The sequence below is a fragment of the Saimiri boliviensis genome, chromosome 8 (genome assembly GCF_048565385.1).
Source record: "Saimiri boliviensis isolate mSaiBol1 chromosome 8, mSaiBol1.pri, whole genome shotgun sequence".
NCBI classification, from domain to species: domain Eukaryota; kingdom Metazoa; phylum Chordata; class Mammalia; order Primates; family Cebidae; genus Saimiri; species Saimiri boliviensis.
Genome location: NC_133456.1, coordinates 7,045,830 through 7,065,143, shown reverse-complemented (window position 1 = coordinate 7,065,143; position 19,314 = coordinate 7,045,830). Strand labels below are relative to the sequence as shown.

At 42.1% G+C, this 19,314-nt stretch overlaps 1 protein-coding gene across 9 annotated transcripts in view; it reads left to right on the top strand.

Moving 5' to 3' along the window:
- The window catches only part of CACNA2D3 (calcium voltage-gated channel auxiliary subunit alpha2delta 3), a 935,925-nt gene that overhangs the window by 605,386 nt on the left and 311,225 nt on the right, over positions 1–19,314 (top strand). For all 9 annotated transcript variants that reach the window (XR_012518702.1, XR_012518703.1, XM_039477586.2 and 6 more), the window contains one exon: positions 7,257–7,390. Coding sequence is in view for 7 of the 9 variants with exons in the window: in XM_039477586.2 (XP_039333520.1) it covers positions 7,257–7,390 (134 nt within the window). In the remaining 2 variants the exon portion in view is untranslated. The remainder of the gene's footprint in view (positions 1–7,256; positions 7,391–19,314) is intronic.

Sequence of the window (19,314 nt, the reverse complement as noted above, 5' to 3'; positions counted from 1 at the left end):
TGTGATATTCCAGTCATCTGTGCCCATATAAACATTGGCTTCACGTTGCGTCAGTTAAAGGGTTTTAGACCACGTAATATCGGTGAGCAAGTATTCATCTACGGTCATTAATTAAATCATTGTTTATAGTCTCAGATTGTTATAGCATGGAGGCAGCATAACATTTTTCATCTCAAGTGTCATGAGGTCCAGAGGGCCCCCTTACATATTTTCATCCTGACTCAGCCAAGTTCTGCAGTGAAATGAAGCATTAGCATTCAGGGACCACAGCAGCCCCAAGGAGAGTCCAAGGAGACGGGACTAACCGACCAGGCCTGACCACAGAATGACCCTGGAAGGGAGCAAGAATCATGAGGGCTATCACATTATCCCTGAGTTAGTGGTCAAGGACCTGCCATCAGTGCAGAACTTCTTCCTTGGGAGTCTGGTAGCCATGGAGACAGTTCTTAGCCAGCAGCTCTCAGATACTTTCTTCTGGAAATGAATGTCTGGGGACTTTTATACCTCTTGCAGTAGTTCTCTGCCTCCTCCAATCCACCAGCAAAATCTAGAGAAGCCTGGAGCTTGTGAATGCATTTCATTTTATGCATAAGTAGGTCCTGTCTTGAGGGAACCAACCCTAATGAGACAAAGCAGCAAGCCATTTAAAATACACTGAAACAGTCATTGCCACTATAGAATGGCTGGTGGAATTTAAAGTTCTGCGTTCACACTATTTCACAAACAAGTGAACTGGAAAACAGAAAAGAGGGCCGACTACTGATGAGCCCAGATATTTCACAAAGCCATGGTGACCTTCTCTCATGTTCAGTATGCCAAGATTCTGAATAAGCACTGGCTGATTCTCCTTCGAAAATCACAGTTAATGGAGTGTTTTCCAGCTGTGCAAATAAAGAAGGGCCTCCATGTTTGGGTTCTCAACCTATCAGTCATCGTCAGGTCCAATGGAAATGCCACATGTGTTGTTGCCTGCTTAGCTTACCCCTTTTCCATGGGCTAAAGGTCATTCTCTCCTTATTGGAACGAGAACTGGTGGCCTGAGACTTCCTGGAAGGTCCAGCTGCCAATGTTTTTTCAATAAAAAGATTCTTAACCTCATTATACCTTTCCAAGTGTAGTGTCCCCCAGAAGATAGATTCACATTTATGAGGCTGGAATGGTCAGAGGCGGAGGCAGCAAAAAAGTCGCAATTAAAACATTTTGCTCTTTCAAGTCAGGTGAAGAAAGGCACAAACAGCAGCTATTTAAATACCTTTGTGTAGTTCATTGTGCACATTCCTTAGAATCGGAGATTTTGAGTGGTGCTGAAGGTGGTGATGCTCCTGTTACTGTAAAAGAGCAACTAAGGATGACAAGCCGCTCACTCTGTGCCAGGCATAGCACAGAGTGCGTTGTGCATTACCTCCTTTGATCCTCCCAAAAGCTCTATGAGGTACTGTTATTATTTTTTTTTACAGAGAAGGAAACTGAGGCTGCACGAGACTAGCACCTTGCTCCCAATTACCAGCCAGCAGGCGGTAGAGCTATGATTCAGGTGTGAGACTGATTCTCTTTGGAGAGGAGAAAGCTGTGATTCATAGAGAACTCTTAGATCTCTCTTCATTTGAGATAATCTAGGAAAAGAAAACTAGAAGGTGAGAAAAGACTTCGATGTGCCATCATTAACAAAGGCCAGAGCTGGGATTTCTGCCCAGGCTGTATGTTCTGGAGACGGCTTGCACAGTGGTATGGTTCAGGTCCTGATGTTTCAGAGTGGGGGACATTAAGGCTGTAGATAAGATGAGACCAGAAGAAACCACGGCAGAGTGTGATGGGTGCAGCCACAGAGCTGCAGGAAAGAGATAGCATTCCTGTGTGTGCGTTTAGATTATTTTCTTCTTTTTCTTTTATTTTTAACATGGAGTTTGAAAGGTAGTCATAGTCACAAAGCAAGAGATGGGTGCCTTGATTTGAGGTCGAGCTGATTTTGAGAGCTCTGCCCAGGAGTCTGGTTCTCCCTCCAAGGCCGGTGGACTCCGTGCCCTCGATGTCCATTCTCTCCAATACCCATACATGGGCTCTTCTGCTCTCAGTGCCCAGCAGGCCTTTTGGTTGTTTTTTGGTGAAGTCAAAGAAGACAGGGAGGTAGGAAGCTGTTTATAGATTGTACATTTTTCTCTAGAAATAAGTGTTTTTTTCAGTAGTATGTGACCTTGACAGGGAGGAGGAGGAAGACGAAACAGAACACAGTATTGGGAGCATCTTCCAAGAACACTGTAGCTCCATAGGGAATGCAAACCAGGGAAGCCACAGCATCACCTTCACTGCCCTCCTAAATCTCATTCTTGCCTCAGCAACCTCAGGAGACTGAAATGTTGGTACTGGCTCTCAGGTTTCAGCCTGCCTTGCTTAAGTTGGGAAGAGTCTTTAGAAAGACTCAAAGACTCAAAGGAGGCTACACCCATCACTCCAAAGGTAGGAGGACCTCACCATGCGAGGCAGACAGCTGGGATCTGCCCACTGAGGACAGACTCCTGGTACTCTCAGATCAGGTCATTGCAAAGTGGAGTATTTAGTGATTCACCAAAGGATCTTCTCACACTCAGGTGACTTTGAGGCAAAACACTCTAAAAATTCCCAAGTAAGGGTGGTGATATCTCAGAAACACAAAGCACTGGGCTGCATGTGGTTTATCACATGCAGTATTTGTAACCCAGAGTTCACAGAAGGAGCTCTGCAAGGGAATAAGGTAAATAAATGGATGTTATAGAGAAAAATGAGCAGACCATTTGTAATAGGTGGCTAATTTCAGCATTAATTGCTCCTTGGTAATTACCGAATGATTGCTGATTCTGTTTTCTTACATGATGTATGAAATAGAAAAAAGGACTTTAAAAAAGAGAATAAACATTCAAGAGCTAAAATTTAACAGGAAAAAAACAGAGGGAAAGGGGAGGGAGAGTGGCCAGCTGAGAGAATACAGAGGGAAAACAAGGGACGTGTCTATGGTTACAGCCAGATTCCAGCCCTTAGTGACTTCCTATTATCCATCATTTGTTAACTAAAACTTATACCAAAACATTAAAAAAAAAAAAAAGACTCGGAAAGATTCTAAATGTTAATGGGTTGGAATCAAATTTGCGTAAGCTTTGCAGCACACATTATTAATATTATTTTAAAAATTTTAGCTTTTCTTACCTTTTTATACATCTGCATCCCTTGTCTACATAGTGAAGTATAATTTGGAACTATGGATTGGGCTTTGATTAGTACTTTGGTGCTAATTATTGCTCATTGCCTGGAACCTCAGATGACAGTCATATGTGGCTGCAACCCCATCCTCCAAGTTCCTCAGCTACAATACACAAATAGCCCATTAGAGTTATCTTCTGGGGGAGGAGCTCTGAGCAGCTCTCCTGTCCCTTCTCAGCAGTGGAAGAGGCAGTGTCTTCAGTTCAGAGCAAAGACGTTGGAATCAAATGAACCTGGATTCAAAATCATCCAGGACAAATGGCTGACTCTGAGTTTGTGGGTCTTTCCTTATATGGTGAGCACATGCCTCGGGCCATCGTGAGGCCCACATGCAGAAAGGCAAGGTGGATCCCAGTAGGACCTCAGTGAATGTTTCCGCCTTGCTAATGGCCCCTGCATACCTGCCCTCCCTGTTCTGGGAATACTATTTCCAACAAGCTGGAAACCACCTTGTTGAATCATTTCATGGAGCTACTATTTCAATTAGAGAGAACACAATAAACACGCAAGTGAGAATCCAGTGATGGATGAGTCTTCTGAAGGAACTGATGCAGGGTGAAGGGAGAGGAAGTGACTTCAGACCGGAATGTCAGGGATGGCCTCTCTGACCTGAACCCTGAGTGACAAAAAGGAACCAAACATGGAAAATGGGATAAAGGGTGTCCCAGGCAGAGGGCAGCAAGTTCACAGGCCCTGAGCGGAGAACACGCTTGGCACATGAAAGGAGGGGAAAGAAGGCCAGCGAGCCTGAACGGTGAGCAAAAGGGAGACAGCAGGGATGAGGTCATCCAGGTAGGTGGAGCCGATTCAGCGAGGGTCTTAGAGGTCAGGGTAAAACATCTGGATTTTATTCTAACTCTAAATAGAAGCTATTCTAGGATTTCAACCAGAAGGATGATGATCTGCTGCGACCTTTTAGACAGTCTGTGCTGACTGTGGGCAGTGGGGAGCATAGACAGGGAGGAGAGGGATTTGTGGGGACACTCTGGTGGACACTGGGTAAGAGGTGATGGCATCTTGGAGTAGTGAAGCAGTGAAGACTGGGAAGTGAATTTAGGTCTATTTTGGAGATAGGGCCAGAAGAACATGCTGGTGGATTACATATGAGGTGTGGTGAGGATAGGTTGGATATCGAGGACACTTATGTTTTGGCCTGTCTGGGGAGTGGTGCCATGGGAGGAATGGATTTGGCAAGGGAAGTCAGGGGTTGGCTTTGGATGAGTTCAGCCTGAGAATCCTGCTAGTTATCCCTGCAGAGGTGTCGGGTATACAGTCAGGTCTATAGCTCTGGAGAGAAGTCAGCTTTTTGTAATCTTTTAGAACCTTGGCTGTAATCTTTCAGAACCAAGGCCAAGTGGGGACGATTTCTCAGCTCTGTCTTTTCCCAAATGTATGACAGTTTCCCCTCAATTCCTTCTCTGTGCTAATGATCTGTTCCTTCCATCCTCCTCCTTAAATTTATCTTTCTTCTCTTGGCCCTGTTATGGAAAGCCCAAATCAGAGAGCTTTACTGCTGGCTTTGAGGATTAGATGTGAATACAGACAACCAAGAAGAACTCCTGCAAGGTGTTGTCTGGGTCCAGGAGCACAGGTGCCTAAACAGAATTGTTTGACACTGCAATGCACTCATCCCTATATCCTGAAGGTCCAGAGCTGTTGAGCTGTGTCTCCCTCCTTCAACATCATAGCATCCCTCTTAGCTTGTCTTCTGTGTCAAGACCTTTTACGTAGAGCCCAAGATTTTCCTACTAAAGAAGAGATGAACTGTTTTCTTTTTTATCAAACACTGATTGCAGCCTCCATGCTTGGAGAGACAGTAATTATGAGTGTTGCATGTTCCCTTCCTCCGCAATCCTTTTTAAAACCTGTCCCTGCCACCATGCCTCTAAGAGGGACCACCTAGGAGCGCTGCTGGAGCAGCATACCAGATGAGTCTCCCTAACTGTGTGCTTGATGGCTGAGAAAGGTGAACATAGGCCCTGCTCCCAGGTCTCAAGCTGAAACAGAAACTTACAGCCTAGTTTGATGGGGCCCTGTTTCCCCTGGGATGGAAAAGACTCTGGCCCAGGCCAGGAGGGTGGGGCAGGCAAGAGTGACAATGCATGCTAATTAGCACTGTGCAGAGCTGTCATCAGGAACCCAGAAGCCACATGGTCCCAACCTGGTTTGGGGTTGGTGCACCAAATTCAAACCAGCTGGCCTTTGTTTAGAAATCCTCTGGGTGGGTCCCGACCCTTTCTGGACAACAGAAGGGCTGGTATTTCCTTACCCTGAGCCCTGTTTTAGTCACTAAGAGTTTCTATAAACTCTGGAGCTAATGCTGTGATGGAACTGGCCTCAGAGGCACACATACTTTCTTTAAGTTGTTTGGCAAGTAGGAGCTGGTATGAGCCTAGGATCCTTATTTAGAGGCACAAGGAGGAAATAAGAATCTCCTTTCCTGACTACCTGCCTATAGGATGAAGTCTAAACTCTTTTCCAAGTTCTGCATGACAGTTCTGTGCATTTCTCTCATCTTATGTCACCATATCTCTACCCTCTCTCTACCAGCTCCTTAACTCCAGCCATTCTGAGCTATTTTTAGTTCCTATAAGGGGCCCGCTTCTCTCTGATCCAGGGTCTGTCTTTATACTTTGCTGAACACCAGCTTTAATCCCTGTTCCTCTGGCTAACTGGTCCTCATCCTTCAGGTTCCAGCTACACTGACCCTTGCTCAGGGTAACCACACTTGATTGGCTGTGCCTGTTATATGTTTTAGCTTAATGTTGAATGTACCATTTTGTAATTGTCTGTTTACTCAGAACTGCCAGGCCCCAGCGGGGCAGGGGCCTTGCTCAGCTAGTTATTCATTGCTTCTTCAGTACTAAGCATCAAGAAAACCTTCAATAAATGTGTGAATGAATGGCTCCCTCCAAGGGATCCAGGCCTCTGTTGAGTTCACCCTTTCCCATTTAACATCTTCTAACCCAAAGCAAAGCTGATGCGACCCCAAGCTCTTCAGCAGTGCAAGAACATAGGAGTACCCTGGAACCCGAGATCAAAATGGTATCCCCAGTCACAAGACAATGGCATGTTCAGAATGATTCTGTTGCTTAGGAATCATGTCTACCCAGCATATTTAAAAAACAGCACTAGGGAACACATCACGATATGAGCTGAAATTTTAGCCTCAAACATAAAAAGGGCAAAATTCAGTAGAAGTAGAGGGACAGATGAAGAGACTTCTAAACCTGAACTCTTCCTCTGTGTTTGCTGCTTGATGCCTGAGAGAACATAGGCAAAAAGCATATTCCCCATCTGCATCAGTCATCTGATCTTTAAAATGGACACAGTCATCTGCACTTAAACATGTTGTCACAAAGAAAAGGGACAAAGTTGACCAAGTGTTTAGCAAGTTTCATGGCACTTAGCACTCAAAAATTGTAACTATTATTGTTATGTTTACTAAAATGAAATAGCCTTTAATTTTTGTGGGTTGTAGTTTTCTTCTTGGAAATAAGTTCATGAAAGTGAAAAAATAGGGTCACAAAACGACATGTAGAAAGGACTCTCATTTCTGCCAGGGAGTAAACACACACACACACGCACAGTGTGTGTGTGTGTACATATACTGTGTGTGCATATATACGTGTGGGGACATTGTGGGGGTGTAAGTGTGTGTGTGCATATAAAGTCTGGGAGGGTATTCTCCAAAGAATTAACAGGAACTTCCTCTGGGAGATGAGTTTATGGTCGATTTTAATTTCATTACATATAAAGTCTGGGAGGGTATTCTCCAAAGGATTAACAGGAACTTCCTCTGGGAGATGAGTTTATGATTGATTTTAATTTTATTACGTTTGCTTGACTATATTTTCTAACATGAACTTATTACTCATAAAGTGGGTGATGCGGGAGAGCAGCTAACATTTAAAAGCAAAAAGAAGGAAACTAGGTAGAGGGCAACAAGGCATGGCATATGCTTATTCCTAGTTGCAGGTCTTTCTGTCTGTTACTGAACTTGGCCCTCCCTTGGGTTTTGGCAGGATTTTTTACCCAGATCTCCACCTTGGCTGATGTGCAGGAGAATGTCATGGAATACCTCCACGTGCTCAGCCGGCCCAAAGTCATCGACCAGGAGCATGATGTGGTGTGGACCGAAGCTTACATCGACAGCACGGTGAGTCCACGGGGCCCCGGGAAAGAGGCTGAGCTTTACTCCCATCCCCAGATGTGAGAGTTTTCTTGTGTTAATTCCAGAAAACAGCAACTGTATCACTCTTCCTTATTTTGGGGGCTCAATGACATTTTTCTTGATTGTATGTATAGTTTGTGTTGGTCACCTCAGCAAGCAGAGTTGGTGAAAAATCATAATCTACTAGAAAGTATGACGTGTACTTTGGAAAGACAGCTGACCAGCACAAAAGAAATCACGTTTTGCTTGTGTCTTTTCTAGTTACTTCTGTCCCGCTTTTTCACGTGTTCAAATTCTGTCAGTGTAGCAAGGATTACAAGCATGTTGTTAGATTCTGTCCTCACCGTTTGTGAGCCCCAGTCCCGACAATGAATCTTTGTGTTTCGACTGGGAATGTGAGCAAAGCTCAGCTCTAATAACGAATTGGAGCCACCATGGAGGCCACAGTTGCATTTTCTTCCCATGCATAAGTGAGAATATGCTTGAATGGTGGTTCAGTAAGCACCGGATTGTTGTTTGAACTCTGGCCGTGGGCCCATTCAAAAGCTGAATCGCAAGCAGCAGATTCTGGTGCTGAAATTGCTTAAAAGGAGGAGCTTTGCCAATCGTCAAGTAATGACTCAATGGCTGGGTTTCTTGTGTAATCTCAGGGTGATTTTTCATAGTGATAATGAGTCTGATGGGAGTGGTGTTTTTCATTTATTGATTATAAATGTTCTCACAGGGCCTCTCTCCAGTCATTTTTGTTGGGATTAACATCACATTAATCACTGTAACCCAGACACAGCTGTCCTCCGGAGTGATCTCGATGGCTGTCATGGGTCAGCTTTTCTCTCCCTGGGCTCTCTCATTCCTGCTGCATTTCTGGCAGCTGCAGAGGCAAAGTCAGGGCAGGAAAAACACGTGGGAACTCATTTCAGGGGACACCATGACACAGGCCAGGCCACAGCAACTTGCCCCGTCTCTGCCTTAAAGAATGCAGGGCAGCCCTGGAAATATGAATGTATCTACTTGACAAAAAGGGAGACCCCTTCCCAAGGAAAAGTCTGCTTGAATAAAGATGGATGTTGAACTCAAAAGGCCTCCTCGATGCTGGGGAGACTGTGAGATTTTAGCAGCTTGAGTCTGTCCCCAGTTTGGTTTTAAATCATGGAAACAAAATAAGCTACCCCATTTATGTTGGCACCATATTAACAATAGCAGCCATGGTGATAACTTCATCTCTTCATCTTACATGTTATTGGGTAAGGCAGGAAAAACAGGAGTGAGGAGGAGGAGGAGTGTGGCTAGCCAGTATTGAAGTAACCAAACCACTCAGTGGTTCTATGTACAAACCAAATAGCCAGTTTGATCAGTCACTTTATTTGTTTCATCAATTTAAAAAAATGTAAGACAGTTTCTACAATTAAAACATTATGGTAGTAACACCTGGATAGACCAATCAGTAGAGTAAAAGGTCCAAAAAAATCAACTACATAAGGGAATTTAGTATACAACAGAGGTGATGTCTCAGATCAGTGGGGCTAAGATGGGCTTTGTAATAGATGCTTTTGGGAAAATCAGCCATTTGGAGAAAAATAGAATTAGTTCAGTCTTCACATCATACCCAAGAAAGAAATCCAAGTGGATCAGATGTCTAAATTGTAAAAAAACAAAACCATTACTAATAAGCACCAGAAGGAAACCTGGGTAAATTCCTCTGTGACCTGAATTCTGGGAAAGACTTTCTAACAATGACTGCAAAATCCACAGGCAATAAAGGGAAAAGATAAGTAAGTCTGGCTACTTAAAATAAGAACAAAACAAAATAAAACAAAAACCAACTTTCGTAAACCAGAAAGATATGTTAAGCAAAGCCAAAAGACAAATGATAAAATAGGTGAAAATATTTGTGACATAAAGCACACATGAAGAATCAATATTTATAATTATATAAATAACTTTTATGTATTTATAAATATATACTTTTAAAATTGAGGAGAAACCCACAAAATTGCACTAGCAACAAAATGAGCAAAAAATTAGACAATTCACAAAAAAGAATCAATGGCTTTTAAACATAAGAAAAGATGTACAACTTCATTCATAATAAGAAAAATGCAAATTAAACTATAATGAGATGCCATTTCTCACCCACCAGAGTGGCAAAAACTAAAAGCTTAACCATGCACTCTGTTGGTGAGGCTGTGGGAAAAGGGACACTCTTATTTATTGCTTGTGGGAATGCCAACTGGGGTGATTTCTATGGAGGTGAATTTGCATTTACCCTTTGACCCAGCAATCTTACTTCTAAGAATTCAACCCTGAAGATGAACCACTAATAGCACAAAAATGTATATGCACAAGTTTGTTCATTTCAGAATAGCTTGTAATTTCAAAATACTGGAAGTTACCTAAATGCCTAAACATGAAAGATCGAATAAGCTATGGTATCTACACCTAATGGCGTCAATGTTAAAAAAAAAAAAAAAGAATGAGAATGACTTGCATTAGCTGATGAAGAGTGATTTACAGAATATACTTCTAAGTAAAATGAGCAAAATCATATATAGCATACTACTTCACATAAGAATTATATATAGCATGCTACCTTTTATATAAAAAACAGGAGAAAAAATTTACATAATTACTCATTTTACAAAAATGAAAAACAAAAACAAAAAACATAGAGTAAACCAGAAACCCACAGAATTGTCATTCCCCGCCCCCTCAAGCCCTCTCCTCTGCACCATCTTCACATCCTAACAAGACACGCAGAGGAGAGGTCTTGGGAAGGGAATCACATACCTCCAAGTATACCTTTTTGCACAGTGTCAACTTTTGAAAGCACGTTAATGTTCTATGTATTCAAAAATTAAAATTAAACAAGAATGGGGAAAATTAAAAGTGAATGCAAACAGAACAAAATGAATTCAATAATATTTCAAATGAGTAACAAAGTTTCTCAGAAGGGGAGGAAAAAGAAACTTTAGAATGTACTAGTACACACAATATTAAATTTTGAACGCAATATTTTCACTATCTACTCCTCAATCCAGGGAGGACAAAAAGAACTGCAAATAAATTCTAAACTCCATTTCGTGTCATTTGTGGTAATATGGTTACAGCAATTCTGAATCTATTTTGTGAGTATGGTGGGATTGGGCAAATGTGTAAATGCTGAAGACAGGACATCTGCCCATGGGATTAGACTTGATTGAAAAATCCCAACTCTGTCCTTCGAAAGGGCCTGCACGCGGTGGCACCCAAGTAGCAATGAGCCCATCTAGTACCCAGACTCTGGCTTCTAAAAACCACTCCCCACTAAGAGGAGCCTGAGGCCCTTAAAGTAATTGCTAATTCCAGGGCTGCAGCAGGGAAGTTTCCAAATAATAATAGTAATAATAAGCTTGGAATTGTTTGTGCCAGAAACTAAGGCAGTGCTCAAAACAATAATGTGGTCATGTCAAAAGGATGCAGGATCAGCATGAAGAGGCTGCCATTGGTCAAATCTGGGACAATTTGAGCCTCAAAATAAGGAATGACAATAATGGTTTACAACTTGTTGAGTAAAACATAAATCCACGTGTTCTTATCAGTACTAAGTAAGTAAATCTCAAACAGAGGAATCAGATAAGTAAGTGGGTGAGAAGGGTGCAGTGTATAATGGTTGCTGACTGGTAAATGCGGAGGGAGTGGTGGAGTTAGAAAATCACCATTTTGCAACCATTTTAGTAAAGACTGGTTAGGCCAAAGGTCTATCAATGGATGCTAAGTCTAGGGGGAAAGTCTGATGATGAGCAGGGTATTTTTATGATCTCAAAGTGCTTCTCTAGACTTTTCCTTAGTCATGGGGAGGGGGTGGGAATAGCACCTAAACAGTGGGATACTGTGTATACTGTCTTAGTATACAATATATTGGATGAATCTCAGCAACATTTTGGATGGGTCCTCAACATCACTGGTGGGCATCACCAGTGAGAAACAGATGGACACTGTGTGCCTGTGGAAAAAGACACATCACACTTATGTATTGTTTTGGCCAGGAGCACATGACCTGATGCTCATGCCAGACATAAGCTCATGAAGCAGATACAACTTTGCATTAATGTGATGTCTTGCTTTAGTAATGTTCATCACTTAAATCGGTCATTGTATTAGATTTGCTAATTACATACAGATATAGAAAGTTAGAGGGAGAAACCACTGCTACTCAAGCTTTTGCAGTAAAGAACTTTTGTGACCACAGAGCCAAAGTAGATGGTCTGGGACAGATCTGGACATGTAGTTACAGAGGAAAGTCTCTGACGTCATTTGCTTTGTCTTAAACATTTGCATGAAATTTGCATTTTGTGCCATAATCATCCTTATTTACTTTAAAATAAAATGATATTTCAAGTGGCTCATTATTAAGTAAACTTGGTATGCCAAGATGACAGAGCTCATTTATTTTACTTCTTCAAGAACTCTTAGAGGTTCATAAAACTAAACCCACAGAATCGGGTTATCCCTAAAATGATAGCCCAACATTGTTGCTATGCTTCCCAGGGTTCTGTTGCTGTACCTTTGCAAATAGCCCTGATAAATAGATCTCCTGGTAGAATGTTCTGAGGGTTCCTTCTCCTCTTGGTGGTGTTGAGCAACCTGTCAGGCCAGAAAGGACACTGGGGAGTCTCTCTTCCCCTTTCTTAGGTCTGCTGGGTGAAGAGAAGGCAGCTGTTGCTTCAGTAGGTATCTCTAACCAGGAAGCAGCAGTTCCAGTTCGTCATCTGGACCTGGATTCTGCCAGGACATGAACAAACGAACAACAACAAAAAAAACCCCATCACTTATATGGGGTCAAAATAGGATTCACATGGTGACCTGATCTGTAGAGTCTAAATTCTGAGATGCTCACCAACTTTGGAACCACCCAGAAGATCAAGGGGAACATTAGCAGTTTTGAGTTCATGACTGTCCTGACATATTCAGGACTGTTCCAAGCCAGCATTACCTTAAGGTGACCCAGCTTGTAGTGATGAAAGAGAGTAGACTCCGGGAGCACTTGGTATTAGGGCTGGTGATTGACCCCATTTTATGTTTTGTTGGTATTGGTAGCTTTGGTGTTTTTTTTTTTTTTAAGTTAAGCATATTTATCATCTACCTTAGTTTATTCACTAAGGGCACTGCATGTAGATTAGAACAACATCCCAGGTTTGAATTGTACGTCTGCTCCATGTTCGCTCTGGGACCTTGATCCAGTTACTTAGCCTCTTTAAGTATAGTTTTCCTCATTTCTAACATGATGATACGACCTGCCTTCCAGGGTTCACTCTAAGGATGAAATGTCTATGTGTGACGTGAATGCAGTAAATACTAGTTACTGTCATATTCCAGTTTTAGAAAACCTAGTGTGAGTTTATCTCCCGGGCTGAGTAAAGTGTTTAAAAATACTCTCCTTTCTTTGAGCTGGGTCTCACATGGTAACTACAACATGATTGATACCATATTCATAAAATAATTTGGTAGTTAAGTATGATGAGTACCTTGGAAAACATTGTTTGTTTAAAGATACTCTTTAATTCTTTGGAATTCATTTGGCTGTTATTATGTGCTCTGAGCCAGGCACTGATGTCCGGGGGTTGGTGCCTGGGTTAGTGTCCCCAGAAAAGACTGGGATTGTACTGCACTAGCCAGGCAGAACCTTTAGTCCCTAACAACCATACTGAGGAGAGCCCTTGCTGAATTGCACCAGGAAATGGAAATATGGTAGCAGCCCTCTTCACCGTTTGCCTGTTTGCCCTGAGATCACTTGCTGCTGACACTTGTGGCTGCAGCAGCTAACCTGAGATAACTTAGCCACAAAATAGCTCAATTTTATTATTATTTTTCTATAAATATTCTATAAAGAGAATGATACCTTTTGTTTCCCCAAACATTCTGGTTTTCGTAGTGGTATTTACATTTACGAAATGCAGTAATTCTCAATCGTTAAAATCGTCAACTCCTAGAAAATGTAGCATTCCTACATACATGATGTTAACATCATTCTCCGACAGTTGTTAGTCGAAGATTCAGTCGATGAATCTGGTATTTCCAAAATAGGCGATTCTGATGATTCAGACAATTCTGATGTTAGTTCTGTTTAAAAACAACTCCAAGAACGGTTTTTGTATTTTATTTTCATGTTGAAAATAGTCAGATTTGCTTCAACCTCAAAAATCATGTTTATGTAAAATTAAATGAGTGCTGGCAGTGAGCTGCACTTTTCTTTTTTCTAAATGGGAAAAGGGTTAACTGGCTGCAGCTTAACTGACTCAGTGTTCTCCCTTGGTGCTGCGATCACATGTGCCTGTCACCTGTCGCCCACAGCACCCTGGACATGTGATCTGGAAGGCCATTCTGGTGCACGAAGCACATGTCTGTTCCCCACGTTTGAGTTGCAAGCTCACTTGAAGTCAGTCGTCTTTATTCCCAAACCTATTGATGCCCGTGGTAATTTTAGCATAATTGTATAAATTAATTAAATATTATTTAAGCCAACAAATTGTAAGTATGAAAAGAAAGTCATTGCTTCTGTGAATAATGAATGTCTTGCAAAGACTCTAAGGAAAGTTGCTAAAAAAATTACCACTGTGTTAAATATGGGCAAAGCACCATAAAAGGGAGGGAAAAAAAAAAAACATCTTCCTTGCATTCAGAGAAAATTGATACTTAATTTCATATTCAGAAAGAAAGTAAGAAACTTTCTTTCTTTCTATAGGGTGATTTTCCTTGATTTGTTTGTGTCATCCTTGGTTGATGTAGTGGATCTGGGGGCTGGGTTAGTGTCTGCTTATTGTCTTATTGTCTCTTAGTGGCCTCGGGCAGCTGTGTCCTCTAAGAAGGAGAACACATCTTTCCAGACACAGAGAGGTCACTAATTGGTATGTGAGCGGCTGTGATTTCCAGATAGAGACAACCAACACACTCCTGTTACGTGGGTCAGCATCACCTGTATGTCTAAGCTGGTTCTCTACTGCTCTTTATCAAATCAGCACAGACTCCGGGGCTTTAAACAACACAAGTGTGTCTTCTCCAGGTTCCATGGATCAAGAGTCTCAGCACAGGTTAGGTGGCTCCCCAGCTCAGGGACTCACAGGGCTGCAAGGAAGTGCTGGCTGTACTGCAGGTCTCATCTGCAGCTCAGGGACCTCTTCTAGGCTCATTTAGCTTGTTGGTAGTTTTCAGTTCTTTGCCCTTATAGTTACCATTTTCTTGTTTGCTGTCAGCTGGGAACCACTCCCGGCTCCCAGAGGCCACCCAAAGTTCCTTGCCATGTGAGCCCTGTAGGCTGTTACATGATGCTGTTTGCTTTTCTCCAGGTCAGCAAGAGTGCAACTCTCTGATGCTCCACCTTCTCTCAAAAGCTTCTTCCATTAAGTCAGGCTGACTCAGGATCATTTCTTTTTTAATTAACTCCAAGTCAGTTAGTAATCTAAGCATGCCAGAGAGATCCCTTCAGCTCACACTCAAGGGGAGGGAATTTGATGGGGCATGTACATGGGGCAGAAATTTTGGGGGCCATTTTTGGATCCAGACTACACCAGTGGCCTGTGTCCATGCGCTATGGTCTGAGATGGAAAGATGATGCCAGAAGGAAATGCAGACGTTATCTCTTGCAAACTGTCAAGAGAAGGGTTCAGAGCAGCTATGTCCATTCCTCATCATAACATTTCTGCGTAGCACTGATGTTTCCCAGAGGAGCCTGTTTCTCTTTGTTGTATTGCAGTCTGAAAGGGACCACGATTCCTTTAGGAATCAGAAGACCTGTGACCCTGCTGATGTATATTATTTCTACTAAATACTAAGGAAGTAGGTATTTGTTGATTATCTGTAGATTTGGGTACTTGTACCCAAAAGATGGCTTAATATGGTCTAACTCTTCTTTCTCTGTAATTATCTCGGTAGTTAAGGAAAAGGAATCCCTCCTCGCTTGACTCATCCATTTTTGTGACTGAAAACCCAGCAGTACTAAATATAACTTATAACTGATTTAATGTTTAAATAAATAGCTTAAAAACGGCCCTTGAGTATGGTGCCTTCCCTATTAATTATACATTGATTCATGGAGTTTGGGTTCTGGACAAGTTCAAGATAAAAGTTTGACTGTGAACAGAAGCTGGGTTTGGGTTCTTCCACATGAGAGTCAACCACTGCGCTTAACCAAGGCACATTCTGGAACTGGAGACTGACAGAACTTCCTTTCAGGGCCCATTCTCTCCGCTTGTTGCTCCCAGTCAGATGAAATATTCTGTTTCCTGTTTGATTGTTCTGTTTCATTTATTTTCCTGGTGAAACCCAAATATGACTTAATGTTAACAACATTAATTATGTTTAATAAGCTCTCATGTGTTAATTTACAAAACAGCAAACACCAGAATTCTGAAATTCACAGGCCTCTCATCTCAATACAAGTCATGCATAGTCATTATCTCTTAGGTGCAGAGCAAAAGATCATTAACAGTGGAATTTGTTCCATTTTAAAAGCAAATGACTTGTGCTTTGGAGTTAGGTCTTAATCTGCTTGGAAATGCTATTCAACTTGCTGTGCAGGATAGAGCCAGTATCAAACCAAGGAAGCATCCCCCTCCAGGGGAGTTTACACAGACGGCAGTGACACGCAGAAGGGAAGCAAAGAAATCTTTTAGAAACAGTGGGAATGTGACCATTTAAAATAATGAGAATTCATTATCAAATCCTCTTGCCCCTCCCATTTGCTGGTAATGCAATTCAGTAGGCAATTTGTAGGAACTTTCAAACCAGTTTAGTTGCATTTGCAAATTGGACCTGTATCCCTCCTCCTCACCCCCTACTAAGTCCAACTTGGAGAAAACACTTTGCATTTGATAAATTGCACATTTGTTTCAGTTTCCCATCTAGGAATGGCACCTAGGCCATTTAGGAGTCGTTTGGGTGATTGCTTTAAGCTACAACCTCTTTCTGCCTGAAAGCAATTAAACAGGGGGTCAAAGCCATCCCAAGGATGTTGTTGGGGCTTAGAAATGAAATTTACAGTGTTTTCCCAAGACACTGCTGCATATCAAAGAAGTTCAAATTGTCAAAGAAACACACGTAAAGATAAACATAAACCATCCTGCTGGGTTGTGGAACTGAGAATGCCATCTGCATTACATGGCGAGGAGGAAACTGATTACATTGGGACCTCTATTTCATAGCAGATGGGTTCATTAAATTTAATAGCCTCCAGAGCCTTTAGAAACCGTGTTAAAAACATGTGGAGCATGCTGTGACACTTCACTTCTGGCCCCACAGTCATTATAACTCTGGCACAGACTATAAATATTATAGTACTTTATTTCCATTGAAACAGATTACTATTATGATTATTTTTTCCAGGAGATGTTAAAAATATGAGTGTATTCCTGATTTTTGGTCCCACTTATAACCATCCAAATATTTTCCTCTTTCATTTGATTCTAGAGTTTTCTATTAAACAGATTTTTTTTTCTGAGCTCAACCATATTTTTTTCTTTGAGTTGGTGTTAAAAAAACCTGTGAATTGATTATCTAAAACTATTACCTTCAGAAAAGATGTCCTAACACTCTATATGTACGACTGTCAACTAACAGAAAAGCTTAGGGCTAAAAATAAAAATGATTTCTAGATTTCAGGTGTTTATTGTTGTTTCTGCTTTATGGATTAATGATTTGCAACTGTCTGTAATGAAAGAACAGCCTCTATCCTCTGCCATATACAGATATATAAGAGCGTCTAGCCTGAATAATCATACAGCTTGATGGATTATTAAGCAATCTTTGTTTACAAGTCACAGCTTCCAGTGCAAAGTGGCAATGGTTAGAAAGGCAATTTGATGACTCTTGGAACCAGGAGTCTATGCAGTTCCATCTTGAGGCATGACTAGATTCAGATGTTGTATTAGTTTCTTCTTGCATTGCTATTAACATAAAGAACTACCTGAGACTGGGTAATTTATTAAGAAAAGAGGTTTAATTGGCTTGGGGTTCCATAGGCTGTACAGGAAACATGGCTGAGGAGGCCTCAGGAAACTTACAATCATGGTGGAAGGCAAAGAGGAAGCAGGCACGTCCTACATGGCTGGAGCAGGAGGAAGAGAGAGAGAGGGTGGAGGTGCCACACATTTTAAAATAACCAGATCTTGTAGGCACTCACTCAACTCACTATCATGAGAGCAGCAAGGGGGGACATCTGCACCCATGATCCAGTTGCCTCCCAGCAGGCCCCTTCTCCAACATTGGGGATTACAATTTGACATGAGATTTGGGTGGAGACATAGACCCAAAGCATATCAGGGATTAATTCTAATATCATTTTGACTTGTTACTTGACTCTTACTGGCTTAATTCCCAGGCAGGATCTTTCTACATGGTGGCAAAAATGGCTCTACTGTTTTCTGCATCTAACATAATGTTCTTAACTTTCATTACATTTATAACCCTTTATTTATTTGCCTTTCGGCATCTATATTAAGCCTATGATAGATAGTCCTGTTTGGGTCACAGCCCAACATTGAGAGGTGAGATGGACCTACTGCTTAACAGCCTGAATCTCACAGAGTGAGGAGAAATCAATCCAAAAGGAAATTGATCCTGGGAAGACTGAGAAGTACCAGAGTCCCCCACAGAACTTGTTGGTAGAATCCAAAACCAATCCATGCCCAAGATCATGTACCATCTCAGCATGGTATTAATTATGATACCATATTGTTAAGCTATGGAGACCTTCGGTTAAATGTCTTTGTGGACCCTTTCACATAAAATGCATAGAAGCAGAGGTCATCTGGTAGGTATTGGGGAGTGGAGACATGAAGCCTAGTTGCTTGGCCACATCCCAGGAAGGCTCTGAAGTATTGTTTTCATCTTTCCTGGCACTGCAGAGCCTAGGTAGTATTCTAAGTAATCAGGTGTCAACCCCTGAGAATAGTCGTGTAGAATTCTCCACTGCGGATTGTCTGTTGTACCCTTAAGTTTACAACAGAGTGCTGGGTTGAGTCCAGTTAGGTAAGATGGCTGTGGGGATTGGGAGGTTGTGTCTGCATTTGAAAATCAAATTTAGGAAGTTATTATAATAGTATTGCTATTTTATCATATTTTGGCCTTATTTTTCTTCATCACTTCTGGCGATCAAACACTGGCTCATTGCACTTCTGTCACCTCTCAGAAAGCATTAGCTCTAGGCAAGAGAACCCACTCAACCTGGGAGAAATTGACTGGATGGATTCAGGGGCAGCCCCAGGAGGAAAACAGACCATCAAGGAGCAAGAAGCCACCCAGAGCAAATGACCACCCTCTTTGTTCTTTCTTCCTTTTTCCTTTGTTCTTTCTTCTTGTCCCTCCCACCTGCCACCCCCAGTCACAGGTGAAACACAGTCCCCTGGTCTCCTCCATGCCTGGCTTTACATAATGCGCCAGTTCAAATCTAACAGGGATGAAATCAGTGTGTGTGTGTATCCAATTTTACATTTCTGAGCAAATCATACATACAACTCACTCTAGCCCATGGTTCCATTGAGGTCAGATGTCCATCTCTTACCCAATCAGTTATGGCTTAGGAAGGCTAAGGGATAGAAACAGATCAGCCAGGGCTATGATAACATTTTATGAGAAAGAGGCCTGGAGGCTGGAGGCAGTGGCTTATGCCTGTAATTCCAGCACTTTGGGAGGCTTAGGCAGGAGAATTGCTTGAGCCCAGGAGTTGGAGATCAGCCTGGGCAACATAGTGAGACCCTGTCTTTAATTTAGCTACAAACTAAATTAAAGAAATTAGCTAGGTACAGTGGAATGTGCCTGTGGTCCCAGCTGCTTGGAAGGCTGAGGTGGGACGATCACTTGAGCCCTGGAGATCAAGGCTGCAGTGAGTCATGGCTGTACCACCGCACTCTAGCCTGGGCAACAGAGTGAGACCCTAT